The sequence below is a fragment of the Vanrija albida genome (genome assembly GCF_041260175.1).
Source record: "Vanrija albida strain AlHP1 chromosome Unknown contig_1, whole genome shotgun sequence".
NCBI classification, from domain to species: domain Eukaryota; kingdom Fungi; phylum Basidiomycota; class Tremellomycetes; order Trichosporonales; family Trichosporonaceae; genus Vanrija; species Vanrija albida.
In genome coordinates this window covers 1,368,277-1,388,607 of record NW_027191420.1, presented here as the reverse complement: position 1 = coordinate 1,388,607, position 20,331 = coordinate 1,368,277, and the positions used below count along the sequence as shown (strand labels likewise).

General features: G+C 66.2%; 9 protein-coding genes across 9 annotated transcripts; 4 read left to right on the top strand and 5 right to left on the bottom strand.

Moving 5' to 3' along the window:
• Window positions 1-61: 61 nt before the first annotated feature.
• RER2 (cis-prenyltransferase) lies at window positions 62-1,249 on the bottom strand (the record flags this gene model as incomplete). Its single annotated transcript, XM_069349240.1, has 5 exons — window positions 62-326; window positions 373-474; window positions 557-673; window positions 749-891; window positions 986-1,249. 5 exons carry the CDS (start codon window positions 1,247-1,249, stop codon window positions 62-64), a joined length of 891 nt encoding a protein of 296 aa, XP_069212784.1.
• Window positions 1,250-1,677: 428 nt separating this feature from the next.
• On the top strand, window positions 1,678-3,189 carry Q8F55_000588 (uncharacterized protein; the record flags this gene model as incomplete). Its single annotated transcript, XM_069349239.1, has 3 exons — window positions 1,678-1,970; window positions 2,072-2,423; window positions 2,461-3,189. The coding sequence occupies 3 exons, from the start codon at window positions 1,678-1,680 to the stop codon at window positions 3,187-3,189; spliced, it is 1,374 nt and encodes a 457-aa protein (XP_069212783.1).
• Window positions 3,190-3,702: 513 nt separating this feature from the next.
• On the bottom strand, window positions 3,703-4,367 carry Q8F55_000587 (60S ribosomal protein eL18; the record flags this gene model as incomplete). Its single annotated transcript, XM_069349238.1, has 2 exons — window positions 3,703-4,110; window positions 4,203-4,367. The coding sequence occupies 2 exons, from the start codon at window positions 4,365-4,367 to the stop codon at window positions 3,703-3,705; spliced, it is 573 nt and encodes a 190-aa protein (XP_069212782.1).
• A 1,054-nt stretch (window positions 4,368-5,421) lies between these two features.
• On the top strand, window positions 5,422-9,489 carry Q8F55_000586 (uncharacterized protein; the record flags this gene model as incomplete). The annotated part of the gene is made up of 5 exons (XM_069349237.1): window positions 5,422-5,477; window positions 5,513-6,306; window positions 6,434-6,499; window positions 6,539-6,691; window positions 6,809-9,489. The coding sequence occupies 5 exons, from the start codon at window positions 5,422-5,424 to the stop codon at window positions 9,487-9,489; spliced, it is 3,750 nt and encodes a 1,249-aa protein (XP_069212781.1).
• A 720-nt stretch (window positions 9,490-10,209) lies between these two features.
• Window positions 10,210-11,714, top strand: Q8F55_000585 (uncharacterized protein; the record flags this gene model as incomplete). Its single annotated transcript, XM_069349236.1, has 2 exons — window positions 10,210-10,267; window positions 10,312-11,714. The coding sequence occupies 2 exons, from the start codon at window positions 10,210-10,212 to the stop codon at window positions 11,712-11,714; spliced, it is 1,461 nt and encodes a 486-aa protein (XP_069212780.1).
• A 248-nt stretch (window positions 11,715-11,962) lies between these two features.
• On the bottom strand, window positions 11,963-15,663 carry Q8F55_000584 (uncharacterized protein; the record flags this gene model as incomplete). Its single annotated transcript, XM_069349235.1, has 6 exons — window positions 11,963-12,145; window positions 12,183-12,497; window positions 12,535-12,640; window positions 12,674-14,124; window positions 14,160-14,246; window positions 14,281-15,663. The coding sequence occupies 6 exons, from the start codon at window positions 15,661-15,663 to the stop codon at window positions 11,963-11,965; spliced, it is 3,525 nt and encodes a 1,174-aa protein (XP_069212779.1).
• Window positions 15,664-16,285: 622 nt separating this feature from the next.
• On the top strand, window positions 16,286-17,837 carry Q8F55_000583 (uncharacterized protein; the record flags this gene model as incomplete). Its single annotated transcript, XM_069349234.1, has 2 exons — window positions 16,286-16,807; window positions 16,845-17,837. 2 exons carry the CDS (start codon window positions 16,286-16,288, stop codon window positions 17,835-17,837), a joined length of 1,515 nt encoding a protein of 504 aa, XP_069212778.1.
• A 62-nt stretch (window positions 17,838-17,899) lies between these two features.
• Window positions 17,900-18,917, bottom strand: Q8F55_000582 (uncharacterized protein; the record flags this gene model as incomplete). Its single annotated transcript, XM_069349233.1, has 4 exons — window positions 17,900-18,202; window positions 18,260-18,395; window positions 18,428-18,839; window positions 18,872-18,917. The coding sequence occupies 4 exons, from the start codon at window positions 18,915-18,917 to the stop codon at window positions 17,900-17,902; spliced, it is 897 nt and encodes a 298-aa protein (XP_069212777.1).
• A 371-nt stretch (window positions 18,918-19,288) lies between these two features.
• Window positions 19,289-20,227, bottom strand: Q8F55_000581 (uncharacterized protein; the record flags this gene model as incomplete). Its single annotated transcript, XM_069349232.1, has 1 exon — window positions 19,289-20,227. One exon carries the CDS (start codon window positions 20,225-20,227, stop codon window positions 19,289-19,291), a length of 939 nt encoding a protein of 312 aa, XP_069212776.1.
• Between the last annotated feature and the right edge of the window lie 104 nt (window positions 20,228-20,331).

The following is a 20,331-nucleotide window of genomic DNA, read 5'->3' as shown; positions in this document are numbered from 1 at the left end:
TACACTATGATACAGTCTACTAGCCGTCGCGGCCCCTGTGCACACGCTGAACCCCGTGCCCTCACACCCCCCGCCCCCGCCCCAGCCACACCTTCTGCTGCCACCCCAGCAGAATCGGCAACAGATCCGTCAGCCCAAAGTCGGGCCAGTACGTCTTGACAAAGTGGATCTGCGTGTCCTCATCCGCCTGCCACATCATGAAATCCGAGAGCCGCTTGACGCCCGACGTCCGGATGAAGATGTCGAGCGGGCCGTGGCCGTTGTCGACTGACGCGGCCGACGCGACGGTCTGGAGCTTGGAGAAGACGGTCTGGGATGTGATTTTGCTGCTGGCGTGAGCTGGGTTACGGGCTGCAGCACCGGTCGACTCACTCGGGCGACTGCCCCCCCTCCGCGACCGCCGCGACCGTGTCTCGCACCGCCGCCGTCATCTCGTCGCGGCTCGCGTACGGCCCGCACACGTTCAACACGCCGCTGCGACGTCAGTGGCCCGTGCGCGGCTGTCACCGCCCGCCTCCCGGTGACACCTCTGCGATGACGCCCTCGCCCCACCCACCGCTTATTCCCCGCCGTGTCCGCCTCCATCTCGCGCAGCGCAGCCTCCATCTCGGGCTTGAGCAGGTCCAGGCGCCCGATGCAGCGCAGGCGCACGCCGTGCCGGTCGAGAAAGCCGCTGGGGAGTCAGCGGTGAACATCGGGTCGTGGCACGGCGTCCCGCCTCCCGCCTGCACGCCCAACCCCCACTCACCCCTCCCGGCTCAGCTCCTTGAGCTCGACCCACACCAGGTCCATGAGCGCGTCGATCTCCTCCTGGCTCCGGTTGAAGTTGTCGATAGCGAATGCGTACACCGAGATGACGGGGATGCGGAGGCGCAGGCAGATGGTGAGCGTCTGGGTGTGTCAGTGGGGGCGGGCGCGTAGAGGAAGGCGGTGCGCTCGCCGTCGTCCTGGCTCGCTGCGCTCGCCGTGCTCGCTGCCGACTCACCCGCTTCAGGCTCTCACTCCCCCGCTGGTGCCCCTTGGCGACCCGCTGCCCATGACTCCGCGCGTACCGCCTATTCCCGTCCATCACGAAGCCGACGTGCCGCGGCATGGGCCCGAGGGCGATCACCGCGAGCAGGAACGTCGTCATGAGCGCGTGGACCTGGTGCAGGAGGAGCGAGATGGGCCGGATCGCAGTGTAGAATGCGCGGCGCGCATCCCGGCGTGCGGGGCCGGGCGCGGGCTTGAGCTGCGCCGGCTTGGACATGATGTCGGACGAGTGGAGTGGAGTTGAGTCGCTGGAATCGATCCAACACGTCGTCGGGTGCCCGAAATTGCCGTAGACTGTGCACTGTGGGCTCGGCGGCGCAGTGTCACGCAAGAGGCTGATCCCGTGCCTGGCTACACGTGGCTGCCACGCGCGGGGGCGTTTCGTGTGGGGCGGGCGGCGGAAGATTTGACGCCATCAGGCACGGCGCCGGACGCACAGACGCACAACACCTCCTACACCCGACTGCTGCCGACTGCCACTGTCACTGCTCACTGCAACTGCCCGTCCCATCCGACGCGACATCTCCACAACGGGCGTCATACACCTCTCATTTAACTCTCACACTCGACAAACACCGGCCAGGTAACTGGAACGACCGGACTCCCTCACTCGCCACCATACTCTCCACCACCCTCCGCAGAAGCATGTTGCGGCGCCGACTGTCCGCCGGCGCCCTGCGCGCCCGAGCCCAAGCGCAGGCTGCCCAGTCCCACGCTATCCACACCGGCCCCAAGAGCGCGCCGACGACGCCGCAGCGCCTCACTACCCCCACGGCGTCGGCAGCAAAGGCGACCATCAGCGCCCACCCCGCGCAGCAGCAGTCGGCCAGCCTCGCCTCCGCCGTCCTCCTCGGCACGCAGCGCAGCTGGAAGAACGAGACGGTCGTCACGCTCCGCGCCGAGCTCAAGCGCCGCGGCCTCAGCCAGCAGGGCAAGAAGTGAGTCGTGGAGTTGGGTGCTAGGGCCGGACGGAGCAATCAGCGCTGCTACCGGTGTCCCCCACGCCCCCCGGATCACACGTGCATCGCTGACGTCCCAGGGCCCTATTGATCACTCGCCTCGAGTCCGCCGACGCGTCCGCCTTCCTGCCTCCCGTGCCGCCGCTCTCCAAGGCAGCCAAGGCCGCCAAGGGCCAGCGCCCGCTGTCCACGACACCCCCGGCTGCGTTCCGCGGCGATGCGACGAGCAAGCCCGCCGACGACGAGGCAGTGTCGTCTACCGGCCCCGCAGTCGAGACGTCGCGCTCCGAGGCGCCATTGGAAGCCCACGCCGTCACCCCCGAGGTGCTGACCACGGCGCCTGGCCTGCCGATCAAGAAGCGCACCTCGCCCAACCTCCTCGACATCAAGTTCCCCACGACCAAGCCTGAGGAGGAGCGGGAAACTCCCATTGTGAGTCAGCTGCCCCGAGCCCAACCTGACACTGCAGCCCCTAATCGGCAGCTACTCGGGCCGCGGTTCGTCATCATCCCGCGGTGGCTCGGTCCCCAGCTCGTCCGGCCCCCGCGTCATGACCGTCGCCTCGGCGTCGACACATATCGGCGGCGGGCCAGTACACGGCTCGGGCTCGCGCGTGTCCGACTCGTACGCGGCCGAGTTCCACGACCTGTCGCACTTGGTGTCCAAGTCGGTCGAGCAGGTCGTCGCGCACCCCATGATCTCTCTGCGGTCGGTGGGCGTCCCCATCCCCGTCATCAACCTGCCGCCGGCAGCCAAGGCCGAGGACACCAAGTATGTCGCCAGCACCGAGCCGCTGAGCTCGGACGAGAAGCGCGGCGCGCTGTGGCTGGCCGGCACGCTCGGCGTCGTCTTCCTGCTCACCGGGTGGGCGCGCGGCGGCCGCGAGGACGTGTTCGCCGACAACGACGCCGCGAACGCGACGCACGCCGAGAAGCTGGCCGCCAAGGCCGACGCTGTGGCCGACAGCGCGCGTGAGAAGCTCGACAAGCTCCAGACCAAGGACGCCAAGAAGGAGCACGCGGCCCAGGGCAAGGTCGACAACCTCAAGGCCAAGGACCGCGAGGCCGAGGCAAAGGCCGAGCGCAAGGTCGGCCGCGAAGAGGCCAAGGCTGGCGCCGCGCACGTCAACGCCCAGGCCGAGGACGTCCGCGCGCTCATCGAGGCGATCAAGAAGGCGCTCGACGCGCAGGGCAAGTAGGCTGCTGCTGGGCCAGCGGTGTGGCGAGATGCGACTCTGGTGGCGCCCGCGTGTAGAACGTAGATTGATCATCGTTGTGAATTATGAATGCAATGCATCTGCTTGGTGGCCGCGCATTGGGAGGCGGCATTGGGAGCAGTGGGAGGTCGGTGTGAACGGAACTGCGACGCCGAGAGACTCTTGTCCTGGCAGTTGAAGGGTGATGTGGTCGAGGACGTCTCACTCGTTGCTCGGGAGCCATCAGACGCTTGGCTGCAAGTGCAACGACACACCCATGTCGTCCCCAGCGCGATCGTCGTGCCCAGTACCCGTTGTGCACACCAGTCAGTAGATGTCAGTGCCAGGTCTTCAGGCTCCCTGGCGCAAATTCTCCAGCCGCACCACCCCTAACCCAAGCATACACACAACAGACAGTGTGAGAAATCGTGCATCCCAATGTGTAGGAACGCCACATGCCAGACCACGGTGGTGAACCCAGCAACCACAAGCCCTGCTCTACCTCCCAGCAGACGCTTACTTGTGGGACGACTTGATCTTGAAGCCGCGCGACGCCCTGCGACCACGAGCAGCCTCGAACTTGCGGCCCTTGGACTCGATGTAGGGCTTGCCGCCCTTGAGGGGGCCACCGAAGTGGGCGACGGCCTCGCGGACGTTGCGCTTTCCACGGAGGAGGACAGTGTTGGAGCCGGTGGGGGCGCGGAGGGCGAGCTGGTCGAGGGTGATGGCCTCACCGCCGGCGGCGACAATGCGGGCACGGACAGAGTTGGTGAAGCGGAGGGCGGCGATCGAGAGCTTGGGGACAGTGGCGAAGCGCTCGTCGTCGAGGACCGAGCCGACAACGACAATGGTCTTCGAGTTGTCGGCGTTCGAGCCACGGGTCTCCTTAACAATGCGCGAGATCGAGATAGGAGGGCGGTTGATCTGGGGTTGGGGTTAGGTGCTGCAGATTTGTAGAGTGCACACGAGCGTCGCCAGGTGACCCCCTGGCAACAGGCTTCGCTGAATCTACTAACCTTGCTCATGAAGAGGCGGCGGAGGACGACCTTGTTGAAGCGCGAGTCGGTACGGCGCGCAAGGAAGCGGTAAAGCTTCACAAGGAGGAGGAGGTAGGGGTCCTCCGACTTGGGGGCCTGGCGAGCGCCCTTCTTGACGTGGTGGCGCTTGATGTCGATACCCATCTTCTGCGAGTTAGCTGGGTTCCGGGAGATGAGGGAGGATGCAAGACCACTGCGTGCGGGTCGGAGGTGACAGTCGATAATTGAGAGTGCAGCCGAGTCGCTGGATTTCGAGGTTGCTGGGCCGTCCGCGAGTCGGCAGCTGCTGCCCAACGCACGCAGACCCGCCGCGCGCGACGGTACGCCCGCGGTCCCCATCGTCCGGTCGTCTCGCTCCCCACGTCCCCATCATCCCCGCTCCGCCGTGCGCCCTTCAAATCTTTCGAGGTGTCGTCTCCGCCGAATTTCGCATCGCGCCGGTCGCTGTCGGGGTCGGATGTCGTCGCTGCCGTCGTGTCCCGTCGTCGCCGTACGCAGTGGTCCGTGGGTATGGCTCACCTTTTTTAGTCTTGCAGTCTACCGAACAAGAGGAGGGACACTTTCAACACTCGTGTCGCCGTACGCAATGCGCAGGATCCCAGTGCAGCGAGGGCGCTCGGCAGCCCTCCCAGTGCCAGCAGGCAGGCGACCGCCAGCCAGGAGCCACTGGCAGGCCAGCCGCCGACGCCCAAACGACGGCGGGAGCAAATTCTTTCTCCTCTGACAGTCAATTCGCCGACGATATCTCCAGGGTGGAGGGCCTGTGGCGAATCCCTGGGTGGTCGGTCGTAGTCCTGCACAAAACCCGATTCTGTCGGCCGTGCCTTGTTGGACCCTGAACCCAGACACACGCAAGTGGCACAATGTTGTTGCAGATTGAAACCCGACAATGTCGAAGTAGTAGTGGATCTGTGTGGATCTGTGCGCCGTTGGCGTCGTCGAATTGATGGCCCGTGCGCACAAGCTCATGTTGAATGACGACGACGTCTCACGCACCCACGCATGCACGGGGTCACAGTCGACGACGAGACAAACACTGATGAACAAGAGAAATCAGGCGCGAGTGGACTCGTCCTTTGACTCTTCACTCTTCCTCTCAGCCTCGGCAGAGAACACTGTAACGCAACCTACAAGCTAAGTTCACTCAACCCAGACCAAGAGCACACCCTCTTCTGTGCATCAACTCCAACCTCCCACCATGAGGCTCATTGCAGCCCTCGTGGCCGGCGCGCACCTAGCCAGCGCAGCAGCAGGGTACGTCGGACTCGCTCGGCACAGCTAACCCCCAGCTGGGGCCAGAGCGCCTTCCTCCTCGGCAACACGTCCACGCTCTACATACAGGGCGGGAAGGTGGACACCCCGGGGTTCACTTACACCTCGGCGCCGAACACGGCCGTGGCGGTCATCCTCCCCCTCAACGGCGGCTTCCCTGCCGACTCCCCACCGCTCTCCACTGTCACGACTCCCTCCTCTGCTCCCGACTACGCGTGGGGATGCGTTGCGCCGACGACCTTCGATCAAGAGACCTCGACGTGGACGCTTCTCGCATTTGGCGGGGCGGGGTCATTCAACTCGGCCGTTGGCGCGGACGACTCGGCATGGATCGTCACGCTGAAGACGCGGAACAGCTCGGTCGCCCTGGTCGCCCTGGTCCACCAGCCGAGCGGTTGGGGCTCTCAGCCCTCCCGCCGCCAGCACCTCTCATGCGCGGCATACAACACTGGCGGGATGGTGTACATCACTGGCGGCCAAAGCACCGACGGCGCCGGCGCGCCCTTTGCAGCGGCGTACCTGTTTGACCCTGCCACGAACACCTTTCGCCCCCTCCCAGATCTGCCCGTCGCACTCTTCCACCACATGTCGGTGCTCTTACCCAGTGGCCTCCTTGTGGTTCTCGGAGGAGCGTACATTGATACGCAATCGGGAATGCCAACACTCCAACCCCTGTCTTCTGTGTTCACCCTCGACACGACCAACGCCACAGCCACCTGGGTGACGGTTTCGCTCAGTGGTCCCGCTCCTCCCGGCCGTCGCGGAGCCAGCGCTACGGTCATCAGCAGAAGCGAGGTGTTTGTGTTTGGAGGTGCCGATGCAACAACCCAAACGGCATACCAGGACGGCTGGGTGCTCGACCTCGCTGGGGGCGCTCAGTGGACCCAAGTCATCTCGACGCAAGGCTTGTGCCTGCTACCCTCAGAGCTGACTCTCAGGCCCGTCCCCCCGATTTGACCACACAGCAGCTGACGGTGGAAATGGCCAAGTTGTCATCTACGGAGGTAGGTGTCCACCTTTACATCAGGTGCTCACCTGCCCAGGCTACCCAGCCCCCTCCAGCCCCGGTGTCGACATCATCCAGGTGAACCCCGCCTCGAACGGCTCTGGCTCCGGTACGGCCGCAACCCCGCCCTCGGCAACCCCCGTCACCTCGAACACCCCGCCGTCGACCCCGGACAACCCAAGTAGCCAAGGTATGACGAACGGCGGCTCCTCTGGGGCCGCCGGCGGTCTACCGATGGGCGTGGCTCCCGCCGCTGGCGGGAGCGACGGCCAGGCAACTCTGACATCAATGTGGCTAACGACCGCAGGTGGCGGTGTGACGGCAAACGGTGTTAGTGGTGATAGTGTGCCCGCGGTAACGGGAACGTCGACACCCCCTCCAGTGGCCCAGAGGAGCGGCCTCAGTTCGATGCAGGTGGCGGCACTGGCGACCAGTATGACCATTATCGGGCTCGCGATCCTCGCCGTGTGCATCTGGCTCTGCTGCTTCCGCAAGCGGCACCGATACTCGTCGACAGAGCGGTCAGAGGAGAAGGACCTCCCTATTCTGCCCACGAGCCGGGGGCTGTTGACCGACGACGACGACCCGTGGGTCGTCCCCAAGCGCAGCGCGATGGAGGCGCTCGGCGTGGGCGTTAGCCGCGTGGCCACCGCGATCCGCAAGGTGTCGGGCGGGCCAGAGGCCGACGCATACGCGCGCTTACCGACCGGCCGCCCCTCACGCGGCCTTTCCCGCCACTCGACGAGGCGCGTCGGCACCGGCATCATGCTCGTCGGCTCGACCCCCAACGTCATGGAAGCCGAGGAATTCGAGGACCTGCCCCCGCTCACGCCGATGGTCGCGACCGACTCGGCGCGCTCCCGCCGCCTCCCAATGCTCAGACACGAGGATGTGCCCGTGCAGCGCGACCCGTGGGCTGGCATATCCGATCGCGCGATCGACCGCGGATCGTCCGTCGACGAGTGGCACCCTGCAGCCAGTCTCCTCAGCCTCAATGGCAGCCGCGTCGTCTCGCCGCCCACGTCGCCGATGACCCATGGCCCGGTGCCAACCCCCGTCGAGTCGCTGCGTGGCGGCCCCCCTTCGTCCCCAGTGTACCCGTACCCTAGCGTGATCCTCAACGACGATCCGTTTACCGACCAGGCGAAGGCGCAGTCCACCCTCGAGCACCTGCTGGCTCCCCGCACCAGTGTGTCGAGGTACCGTCTGCCCGACTTCGCCCCGGGCGCCGCTACCCCTCTCGCGGGCGACATGGGCTCACTCGTGTCCAAGTCTTACCGCCGCTCACTCGACCTCTCCGCGACGCCACCAACCCACCTCCGTTCTTCACCATTGTCCCCACCAGGTCGCCAGAGCCTCGAGACTGCTTCACTGCTCACGGACCGCGGTCGCGCATCGCTCGACGCGGGCTCGTACCTCGCCCCAACATCGGATCGCAGAACCTCAGAGCAGTCGTGGATGACGCCAAAGTCGATGACCTCGTCGATGGACCTGACAGAAGAGGCGGTCATCAGCCACGCGCGCCTCGTGTCCGCTTCGAGCGTGTCGATCATTACGCCTTCCGTGACGACCTCACCCCCAGTGACAGCGGCGTCTACTTCTTTCCAACCACTTCCTGTCCTCACGCCACCTTCCGACACGTCGAGGTCGAGCGACCTCCTGCGCCGCCTCTCTGGCGGAATCAAGGACGCTACCCGTCGCCTGAGTGGCATTTCGCCCCCTCCCACCGTGCGCGAAGAAGACATGCGCGACCCCGCCCCTCGCCCCTCTCTCTGGCCTCTTCAGCTCACGGGCGACTCGTCGGACCGTGGCCACCAGGACGAAGAGGCGCCGGTCGACTTCATCCCCGTCGACCTGTTCTCGCCGCCGCGCTCAATCCGCCTCGACAGCTTTGCCTCGATCAACACGCTCGGCACGGCGCACAGCATGACGGACCTCCTGGTTATCCGGCGTGACCACGCCGACAACGCCAGCGCTGAGGTCATCATCGACGAGACGGGCACGCCGCAGTCGTCGGTCAACTCGAGGAACACCTACGCGACGGCACAGCAGTCTCTGGCGTCGCGCAACTCGGGCATCTCCCGCAACTCGCGCAGCTCGATCCCACGCACGCCGCCGAGACAGGTGCGCGAGGTCGAGGACTGGGAAGAGGTCGACGAGTGGCTCCACCCCGAGGCCGAGCACCTCACCCCGAGGTCGGGGCGCTCGGGTTTGTCGGGACACACCTTTGGCTCAGTGTACACGTCGGCGTCGTCGACCGAGGTGCTTCCTGCGACCAGCCCGCCCTCGAGCCCAGTTCGCCAGGCGTCGGCCTCGGAGAGCACCACGCCGCGCCCGCTCACCCCCATCCCCACCACGCCACCGGCGCGCGTCGTATCTGCCGCGCGGGTCTTCGCCACGCCACCACGCGCGACTCCACCACGCGCGACTTCTACCAGCTCGGTCTTCGCCACGCCCCCGCGCGTCGCGTCGGCGTCGTCGACGCCTGCGCGCACGATGGCCTCGCCGACGCCTCCGCGCGCCATCGCCTCACCAACGCCCTCCCGCACCGCGACTGCCTCGGTGCTCGTGGCCTCGCCAGTGAGCACGCCCACACGGCGTCCGCTGCCCGTGACCCCCGCGTCGTCGTCCATGGCCCGCACCGCGTCGTCGTCCGCGGTCCGCGTCGCGTCGCCGCCCCCGCTCGGCTCGCCCATCCCGTCGCCCACCAAGCCGCTCAACATCCCCAAGAGAAATGCAGTGACGCCCATTGCCCCCAAGGCCACGCCTACAGCCTCGCCCGCCTCGGGCAAGAACCCGCGCCGCCCCGTCAAGGACGTGGTCGCGTCGATCAACCGGCGCGGCGGGGGCGTGCCGAGCCTGTTCGACTCGCCGACCAACGCGTCGCCTACGAGCAACCGCAGCTCGACCCGGTTCGAGACGGTGCACAAGGCGCCACTCAAGATTGCCAACCCGGACGCGGGGCGCAAGGACAGTGAGGGGAGCTAGGCTGGCTGGCAGGCTGGCCTGACGCCGATTGATGCCGCGGTGAGCGTGACCTGTGACCATGACCGTGACGAGCCTTGTCGTTGTTAGAGTGAGACTGCGACTCCATGCATTGTATATGAGATTCTAGGGCTGAACCAGCTGGACTAGGACTATCGGATCGGGAACGGCTCGATATGGAATTGGAGGAATCCGCCGGGTGCGGCTAAGCGAGTCGAGTTGCTGTCGATAGGCGCACAAACAACTCCCGTAAGCCACACACTCCACTGACGTCGACACGAGCACGATTCCGACTCGACAACGGCGACGACGAGCAGCCCGACAAGCAAGCAAGCACCACTCTATCCCCCCACAAATCGCGACTTATCTCTCTCTCTCTATCCCTCGCACCTCGCGTCTGAACATGACCAGCACCCGTCCAACACGCCCCACGACACCGACCACGCCGCGCACGTAGCAGCGCACATCTTTGCCACCCACCCACCGACCCAGCCGGCATTCGCTCGGCGCCCTGACCGCCCGGGCCCGCCCACCCCGCACCCCCGCACCGCCGCCCCTCAGCGGCGTCTCCCCGCTCACTCGGCCGACGAGACGACGGCGAGCGAGTCGCCACTGGCGTCGAGCGACTCGAACGGGAGCTGCACCATCTCTGCCTACAATCTACCTCCATCACCTATCGCTTCTCAGCTCCACCCCACCCACCCCGCGCCATAGCCCACAGCAATGACGATAACGATCCCCTCGCCGCCGGGGTACTCGTCCCCGTATGCGGCCCACTCCAGTGCGTAGCTATTTGAATCGGACATAACCCAGCTAACCCCCCAGCCTCGCCCCTCACCTCGTCGCCCCTCTCGCAGCCGCCCATCACGCCGGGTCTCAAGCCCAAGCGGCGCAAGTCGTCGGGCGCGCACGTGGGCGGCGTGCCCATCCCCTCGCGGAGGCGGCCATCAGTGACGCACCTGACGCCGTCGCCGTCTGCGCGCACGCCGCCGTCGCCCACGGCCCTGTCGGCGACGACGCCCTCGCCCCCGCCGTCGTCCCTCTCGCGCTCTCACCCCCTCCTGGGCAGCTACCAGCTCTCGCTGCTCCACTCGCGCATGTCGCAGCACGCGCCGCACGCGACCGACCGCTTCGGCCTGCAGCTGCGCGCGATGGGCCGCGGCGCCGGCTGCCCGGCCGCGCTGCGCGCCCCCGCGCCCATCAACCTCCCGCTCGCGGCGACGTACTACGACCTCAGTGGCGGGGAGGAGGCCGCGCCCCGGCCTGCTGGCGCCGCCCACTCCCCCTGGGTCGCCGACGTCGACCTCGAGGGGTGGTACTTTGACCGGTATACCGGCGCGGACGAGGCGTCCGCGCCGCCCCCGTTCCCCGGGTACCGCGTCGCAGCCGTCGGCCAGCTGCAGATCCTCGTGCGCACCGCCTCGGCCGCGGTCAAGGTGTTTGTCATCCCGTACGACCTGCGCAAGCTGGACGACGGTGCGCGCCTGCTCGCCCGCGAGCGGACGTACGTCGCACAGCCAGAGCCAGCCGGCGCAGCCGCGACGACGCCGCCGCGCACGCGCGAGTGCCTGCGCTACGCCGTGCAGCTGCAGTTTGCGTGCGCGCACGACAGCGACGGCGAGCGGGGGTACTATGTCGCGCGGGCCATCAAGCTCGTGTTCACCGCGTCCCCGCCCGAGCGGGAGGCGGCCGTGCGCGTCGAGCGCGCCGACGAGGTCGTGCCCGCGCCAGCGCGCAGCCCCACGAAGAAGACGCATGCACGCGCGTCGTTCTCGCGCAGCTCGCTAGGCGGCGCGGGCAGGACAAAGGAGGACTGGGCGCTCATCCGCGCCAAGTGGCTCGCGCGCGCGCCCGACGCCGTGCGCGGCTTCACGCCAGAGCCGGACAGCGCGATTAGGGGGTTCACGCCCGAGCCCAGCCGGCCGGCGACGCCGCTCGCGCCGCTGCAGAGCCCGCGCTCGCTGCTTACTGCGCTTGCGCCGGCCGAGGAGCGCGGAGCGGAGGTGCGCTCGCGCTCGCGCTCGCCGTCGGGCTCGGGCGGCTCGGCCACCTCGAGACCCGACACGCCGCTAGACGGCGCGCGCGCCCGCCTCCGCGCCGCTAGCCCCGTCACGCACCGCCGCCGCAGCGTGCGCGTCGAGCGCGAGCTGTCGGAGCGTCTGCGGGCTATGGAGCTGGGCGGGGGTGCAGACGCTGCAGAGCACCGCGGCCCCGAGTCGCTCGAGTAGGCGTACCCATCCCCATCACCACTCACATCCCATCTCACTGTTGTTGTAGCCCGATGCATGTTGTTATCACCGCGCGACCGCACTGGAGCAATGTCGCCCGCCGAGTATTGCGGGTAGCGACGAGGGCGCGGGGGCGACTGGCTCTGCGTGCTCGTGTGGCAGGGGTGCAGGCTCTCCCTACGTCCCAGCTTCGTCGAGTTCCGTCGACCCGCAGCCTGTCCACCCAGTATCATGCTATAACTATGCAATTATGAATATGTAATAATACCGCTCCGCCCGCTCCGCGCCGACCGGTTCGACAGCGCGTGCTGCAGCGTCGACCGTCTCGGCAGATTGCCGTGGTTGCGCAGCACCTCCTCCTCGCGGAGGTGCTGGCGCGCCTGCCGCTCCATCTCTGCGTTGATCGCCCACACCCAGCGGTCGCGCTCGAGCTAGCGCCTGTCAGCAGAGTCGAGCCCCGGTACCCACCTTGCACCGCGCGCGGAAGAGGAGGAGCTGTGGCGGCTTGTGCGTCAGCGCCGGCGGGATGAAGCTGCTCCCCGCCGACTTCTTGCCGCTGTCGTTGCCGTTGTCGTTATCGTTGTCGCCGGCCTCGTCCCACGGCTGCGCAGCCGCCTTGTGCTTGTGCTTCGCCGTCGGCCACGTGATCCGCACCGCAAAGCTGCAGTCCTCGACCCCGTCCGTCGTCTGCAGCCCGTCGCCGTAGATCCTCGCCGACGGGTTGAACGCGGCTTCGTGTACCGCGTCCGTGAGCTCATCATGGGCCAGCAGGCCAGAGTAGACCTGGGCTGTCAGTGCGGTGTCAGGCCACTCCACGCACATATGCCCCGAAGAGCGGATACACCATCTGCCGCGGGCGCAGGCCGGCGCTGCCGTGCATTCGGAACAGCACCAGACACCCCGACGTCAAGCACACAAAGAACGACCTGGCGTCAGCGTCTTCCCCTGCTCTGACCCACTTGAACTTCTTGTACGCCGACTGCTTGATGAAGATTCTCCCAGAGTTGGTGATCGCACGGCACCCCTCAATCACACACCAGTTCCACACGTCGTCGAGCTCCTGCTGGGCGTCAAAGTCGAGGTCGTTTCGGAACGACAGCTTGTTGCCGCCGAACCGCTGGACCGCGTCCATACGCTGCCGCGCGTCGACCCGGTGTCGGTGCTTCCAGTAGTCGACCAGTGCGCTGAGCCGCTCGACCCACTCCTCCGCATCGGACGGCGTGTGGGCCTCGAAACGGATGTGCGCCCCGGATACCAGAGTCACCTTGAACTCTCGCTCCTTCTTCTTTCCCGCCTTCTTCACGACAGTCCGCTTCACGTGTTCCGTCCGGGTGCGGCGGAGGGAGAGGCCGGTCGTAGGAGACATAGGAGAGACCGGCGAGACCGGGGACACTGGCGAGAGTGGGGGCGCATCCTGAGCCGCCGGCTCCAGCATCTCGATCGACTCGATATCTCTCAGGTCGATGGCGCCGGCGCACCCCTCAATGAACTGCGCCACGCGGCGGTGCTCCACCGCGAGGAACGTCTTGAGCACCTCTGGGAAGATATCCGCCGGCGTCGAGCCCTCCTTCTTAGGGTGTAATGGCGGCTTGGCGTGCTTTGGAGACGCAACGAACACAACGCCGTCGTTGGTCGAGACGTATACTGCCTCCTTGCGCGCAACGTCGCTGGCGTGTCGGATGAGATACCCCTCCACCCCAGGCGGCTCGTCGATCTGTGTCCCGTCCTCGAGCTTGACCCTGACGGCGTGGTGGCTCGCGTCGCGGACCTGCAGATTGCCATGTTTGCCGCTCTCTGCAAAGCTTGCCAGCACCGCCCACTCGCGGCGCTTGCCGGTCACGGACGTCGGGTACGCGATCCAGTCGAGCGTCGCGTCGTGGTTCTTCCACGCAAGTTCGGGCCTCGGCACCTTCTTGAGCTCTTTGAGAATCTCGGTCGCTTCATTGTCCGCCAAGATTAGCTCCCACGCCCCGCTGATGATCGTGTCGCGGTTGATAACGTTCGTAGCGTTCTCCTCTGGAATGGGTACCCGGACGGACGTCCGCAGCGCAGGAATCCGAATGTCAATCTGTGGTGGAAGCTTGTAGTCGAGCTGGCCCATCAGGTACCAGTTCCAGTCGAGGGCGCGGGACCTCTCGCCAAACTTGACAATGAGTACGGCAGAGCCGTGCCGTTCAATGCCGACGACATCGGCAGCCACGCTGTGTCGGATACGGTCCCACACGGCCGTCGACCTGCGCGTGCCTCTGTCATTGTTGCGGGCAGTCTGGCGCACAATGGTCGCCCAGTCGCACGTGAGGCAAAGCGTCATGTCGCGCGGGTTGAACACCGACAGCGTGGTGGGTCGCGACAGAGGGATGGAGTAGACGAGTCGTTTGTGCCCTTTCATCCTCTCCTGGCACTTGAACCGCTGCATGTCAGCACCACCCCTGTACCACCACCCACCCAGTCCTGGTAAAAGTCGACAGACGTCATGGTCATGGCGAGGACGTACTCTTCCATGTCATCGAAGCGGTAGCATGGGTTTCGGCGCTGGCGTGTCAGTGTGGCCAGGGTTCTCGCTCACCTGCTGAGCCTCGTCAAATGGTCCAAGCCGGTCGGCTAAGTGGCGTCCGACCTTGACGAGCACCCGGTCCCGCATGACAATGCCACCGGGCATGAAGTCGTCCGTGTCGATCAACAGATCCTGCTGCGCGTCGGCACTGGTGCCATGGGTGGGAGGGCGAGTGAGCACGGAAACAGGGTCTGCTGGCGCTTCGTCTCCTTGGCGGAAAACACCCTCGCTAGGTGTGAAAATCGTCGCTGGGTCGGCCGGAAACTGGACGGTCTTGGTATTGATACGGCCAAGTGTGTGCTTCGCTGCCGCCGTCGAGTCTGGCGCGGCGCTGCCCTTTCTGATCGCCGACCGTAGGCGCTTGCTCCCGTCGGACAAGCTCGTGGCAAGCTTGCTGGCCCGCCGGCCGTGCTCATCTTGCGTTCCCGAAGCAGCCACAAGAGCATGGCTGCTCGACGCCTGCGACGCAGTGTTGTGCAGCAGCGATACCTCGGACGTTGTGCGTAACCCGCCTTGACTCGGCTGGGGTGGACTCGGCTGAGGCCGAGGGCCAGAAGGATCAGGCGGTACGTGGGCGATAAAGCTCGACGTATCAGACGCGTCGTCACCCATGTGGTCGGTATGCGAGTGGGCAGTGACGAACGTCTCGACCCCCGATGACTGTCCCGAGCGCACAGAGGTGTCCTGTGACTGTGATAACAGCGTGCTGCCTCGGCTTGGGCGCCGGGATGATGATGCTTCGGCGAGCGGTGGGCCGAATAGTGTCGTTGGCTTGGGTGTACCAGGAGATGACGGGCCATCATCGCCGGTGACAGCCTGCAACTTCGAGCTCCAGTCGCCCAGCTGCGCCGCTGCCATCTTCTCGGCGCCCCTCGGGTCGTCCACCGCCTCCTCGAGCGTCGGTCTATCCGGTTCTGCTGTGCCCGGTCCTGTGTCGTTTGTCACTCCGGAATCTGGTGCGCCCGCACCAGATACCGTCTTGAACTCGCGCCCGATGTCGAAGCTGCCGCCGATCCAGACGTCCTTGTGCAGCTTCTTCTTCTTCTTGCCCTTCTTATCCTTGGGTTTCGGGCTCTTCTGCTTCCCTCCACCCCATAGAAAACCTCCACGTTCCTCCTCGTCCTCGCTGCTAGTGTCGCTCGGGCTGTCGCTCTCGTTGACGTCGACGTCCTGCTCCTGCAAGTTGTCCGTCAAGTCCCTGTACCGCACCTTGAAGCGATGGACCGCCTTGCGCCGGCGCCCGGGCACACCTGGTTCGTGCACGCCCTCGTCGATCCCAAGCAGCTCGTCTTCAGCAGTCGTCCCGAGCAGCTTGCCCATTGCCTTGCGTCGGACGTCGTGCATGCGCTTGCGACGGCGGAGTGTGCCTTCCGAGTTGACGACATTCTGCGGCATGGGCCCTAGGAACCGCCGGGGGAGGACGTGCACATCGGCATGCGAGCTCGTGTCGATGACTGCCGCGGCTGGCACGACTCGTGGGAGCTCGTCGGTATGCGTTGTTTGAAGCGCACCCGTTGTCGCCAGGGCCCGCTGCTGGCCCTTTGGAGAGGGAGGTCTTGGCGTCGCAGAGCTTGAAGGCGAGTGTGACGGGCCGGCTACTGCTGCGTCTGGGGATCCCGGTGAGGCCGACGGCCCAAGTGCAGCGGCCATGAGCGCCAAGAGTCGCCTCGAGGGAGTTGTTGATGAGTCAAGAGAGTTGTGAGGGTTGATATTGCGGCGGTTGATGGCTGTGAGACATGTGCAGGCTGCGCGGGTGGGCGGGCGGTGCCTGCGTCGTTTACGGCCTCAACTCGCAGATTTAGTTACGTCATTGATCGTCGATTATCCATTTAGAAAAGTGGGTTCTAATCAAAACTCATTAGTCAAATCTGATTTGAGTATCGCTGGCCGGCGGCGTGGCGCGGCAACCGGCAACCGGCGTTGACACTGGACCGGGCGAGGCTGTTGACAACATTATCCCCCACCCAGGATAAAATGAGCCCACGCGTCTTTCCTCTTCGTCGTCCACACCCACACCATGGCAAAGAGGGCAAAGAGACAATCGCGACGCGCACAGCCAGGCGAAAAATCGCCCATCGGTGTGTACCCGCCGTTCACCGGCACGGTGCCGCCCATCCCGGACGGTGCGCTCCGCCCCTTCCTCCCCTTCCTACCGCACCCCGAGACGACTGCCCCACCACCGCCGCCACGACCCGACCTCGCGCCGCCCCCGCCAGGCTTCACGCGCTCGTACCACGCCGCCCCGGCTGCGTACCCGAAGGAGCTGAAGGAGGCGACTGGCGCCGCCTCGCGCCTCCCGAGCCCGTTCCGCAAGTCGGCGCCCTCCGAGAACGAGACCAAGGAGGAGCGGAGCGCGCGCGTCACGGCCGAGTCGGTCGAGTGTATCCGTATCCGTACGGACGCCACCCAGTGGTCCCTTGACGAGGCCAAGGCTGCCGCGCCGCCCGGGCTGTGGCTCGCGGCTGAGCGCTGGCGCCGGGACAAGCCGACTGGGGGCGTGACCCTTGTGTGCACTCACGCCAACGGGCTGCACAAGGAGGTGAGATATCATGCCGCTGGCTGTGCTGACCAAACAGCACTGGCACCCGATCCTGCACGATATCCTCGCGCGCCCCGCAGCAGCCACCGAGGCGTTCGGCACCCTCGCGCCGCTCACGGGCGGGCAGGTGACGATCGACGAGATCTGGCTGCTCGACGATACGAACCACGGCGCGTCGGTCGACCTGAACGCCGGGAGGCTCGGCGCCGCGCAGTCGTGGGTCGACGACTCGCGCGACGTTCTCAACTTTGTGCAGCACGTGCTGCCGCGCGTGGACGACGACGCGGGGTGGCAGTTGCGCTGGGGCGCGGCGACGGGCGCGGGGCGGCCCCGCACCGTCATCGGCCTCGGCCACTCGTTCGGCGGCAACGGGCTGGTGCAGGCGGCGCATGCGCGGCCCGACCTGTTCTCGGGCCTGTTCCTCGTTGATCCGATGACGCCCAACCACTTTGTCAACCACGACGACGCGGTGCGCAACCCCCTCCAGAGCTACTACATGGTGCCGGCTGCGATGAGGCGGCGCGACATCTGGCCGTCGCGCGCCGAGGCGTACAAGGCGCTGAGGGATAGCCCGTTCTTCGCACCATGGGCCGACTCGATCTTCGACCTGTACATGACCCACGGGATCGTGCCGGTCGACTACAGCAAGCCCGATGGCGCCGTGACGCTGGCGACGCCGGCATGGTGCGAGGCCGCCGTGTTCTGCGAGCCTGGAGGCCCCGGAATCGGGTGGGCCAAGCTCAAGAGCCTGTCGATGCCCGTTGCCTTCGCCATGGCCGGCGACACGTCGGCTACGAGCGGGCCCGGCAAGGGCCCAGGGAGGACGCACGAGATGGTGTGGCGGGCGGCGCTGTCGCGCAACGAGATCATCGTCGACGCCGGGCACCTGGTCGTGCAGGAGCGCCCGGTCGACACGGCCGACTCGCTGTGGCGCTTCTTGTCGACGCTCAGCGCCGGCAAGTGGGGCGCGTCCGAGGGCGAGATTCGCGCGGCGTACGACGCTGCGGCGCCGCCCCGCCCACGGTTGTAGTTAGTAGACATCATGGGATAGCTGCCTCATTTCTACATTTTCATCATGGTAATCTACAACGCCTAAGCGGCAATGGCAAACTTGGCAGCGGCCTCGTCAAACGCCTTGTCCTTGGCCGCGAGGTCGGTCGCGAAGGGGTGCGCCGTGGCGGCGAGCTTGGCCGCTGCCTCGTCGTCGCCGAGCGAGGTCGCCACGGCGAGCACGTTGGCGTCGTCTGCGCCGCCGTCGCGCCCCTGGGCCTCCTGCACGTCGGCCTTTGCCTCGTCGACGTGGCTGAGGAGGAGGTGGGCGGCGGCGTGCGACGCGAGGACAGGCGGCGTGCGGCCCGCAGGCAGCTGGTACAGCTCCTCGTAGAAGTAGTACGCCTGGTGGAGGGGGCGGGCTCCCTGGGGAGGTCAGCGTCACTCCGGCAGCCAACGCACCGTCTTGAGCCCGATCCACGCCTCGATGGCCTGGACCAGCGTGCTGTCGTTGCCGATGCGCTTAGCGGCCGCGTACTGCTGCTGGGCGAGGTCGCGGCGGTCGAGGGCCAGAAGGAGCTGGGTAAGCAGCGCGATGCTTTCGTCAGCTTGTTCGCCCTCCAGACCCACCACTCGAGGTCGGTCTTGGCCGCGCCCTCAGTGAGTGTAGCGACCGCCTCCTCGTTCTCCTTCTCCAGCACGAAGATGGTGCCGGCGAGGACGCGGGTCGGCCCCTCGACGTCGGCCTCGACCTCGTCCCCCTCGACCTCGAGCACGAGGTCGCGCACCTCGTCGACGGCGGCGGCGCGCTCCTGCCCCGAAGAGGAGAGGTACGTTGCCAGGGCGGCGGCGGCGCGCGCGCTCGGAGGAGCGGGGGAGAGGGCGAGGAGCGGCGCGAGCACGGCGGCCGCCTCGCGCGCCTGCGCGGGCTGCAGGGCGAGGTGTGCGCGCGCAACGTACACTGCGCGCGGGAGCGCCGCCGCGTCGTCGCCCGGGGTGATGGGCTGGGCGGACGCCTCGGCGATCGTCGCCTTGTACGAGCCTGGGGTTAGCGCGTCCAGGCGGCGGCCGCACCTTGGTGGAAGAGCTGCTTGACGTGGTACAATGGGTCGGCTTCCATGGTGCTTGTGGTGTGGAGGGTGGAGAGTCGGTCGGTTAGTTGTTGCTGGCGGTTGTCGGCGCGATCATCGACGCGCGATCAATGCGCTGGACGACACGTGGACGCTTAGGTGGGGGGTGGGTTAAATTACCACGTGGGGGTGGCGGGCATTAGGAGTTGGGCTAATGGGCGGGGTGCTGGGCTAAACCGGATTCCTATTCAGGGCATTAGGGGACGGTTGTGGCGGTTGGCGAAGTTCAGGCCCACGACAGAATGGACAGAGCGTGGTCGCTCGGACAGCAACAATAAGCGCTTGGCATAGAGGCATGGGTGTATGGAGCATATATATTTGTAGACAGTACTGGCTCGCCGCTGCTCGCAAGTTCATGTATCTACCAGCTCGAGGTGAATGTGGCCCCGAACTGCCGGGCAGCAAACTCCATCTTCCCGCCGCACACGACGCACGGAGCGTGCTCGGCCGCGTCGATGCGGAACTCGTGGTTGGTGGTGTTGGCCGCTGTCCAGTCGCCGTGGGGAATCGCCAGGACGGTGCTCCTACCCACCAGGCATCGGGCGGGCGGAACGTACCGGTTACACCGGCGGTGGAGGGGCAGCCCGTAGCCGCGGTGCACGTTGACGAACCAGTTCTGACGAGACGACCGGTCCCACGCGTTGTGGCGATAGCTAAAGTGGTCGGCACTCGTCATGTCCATGAATCGTGCATGGAGGTTGAGGGAGTGGTACCTCTTGACCGTGAGGTTGGTTGCAATCGACGCGGGGGCGTACTCCCAAGCGCACAGATGAACAGCGTCAAAGAGCTTTGTGCGGGGGTAAGTGTGGAGATCGCAGCTCTTGTCCTCAGGCTTCGTGTACTTGGTCGAGTAGATATGGAGCTCTGTGACGCCCGGGAAGAGCACGACGGTTGGGATGGTCGCCGCGAGCATCTTCCGAACGTGGCTGGTCTTGAGGTCCCGCAGGCTCAGCCGCCGGATGCGGGACAGGGCGTGGCGGGTGCGGGGGCTAGGGTCTGGGTTGCTCATACTGGCGTCGGGGATACAGCCGGGATGGCACTCGCCGCGCTCGAAGGGGCGGCTGGGATCGATGGTTTGCCTGGCGCGGCACTCCTTGTCGTGGCGCTTGGCGCCGCTCGAAAGGAGGAGGGTGCATATCTTGTTGCCACTGATGTCGAGGTTGCGGTAGAGCACCTCGGTGGCCATGTACGACACTGCCTTGGAGACGTGGAGGAGGGAGAGGATTGTGGCGCGTTCGGTGTTCGGGTCGAGTTTGTCGATCACATTGTTGAACACCTCGGGGGGAAGGCGGGGGGGCATCTTGTGTGCGTAGCGAGTCGATGAGGGTGCTGGTGTGAGAGGGAATGGTAGAAAGTAGGTGTGTGGCCGGGCAGAGCAGAGGATAAGTCGTGCAGAGGATGTGG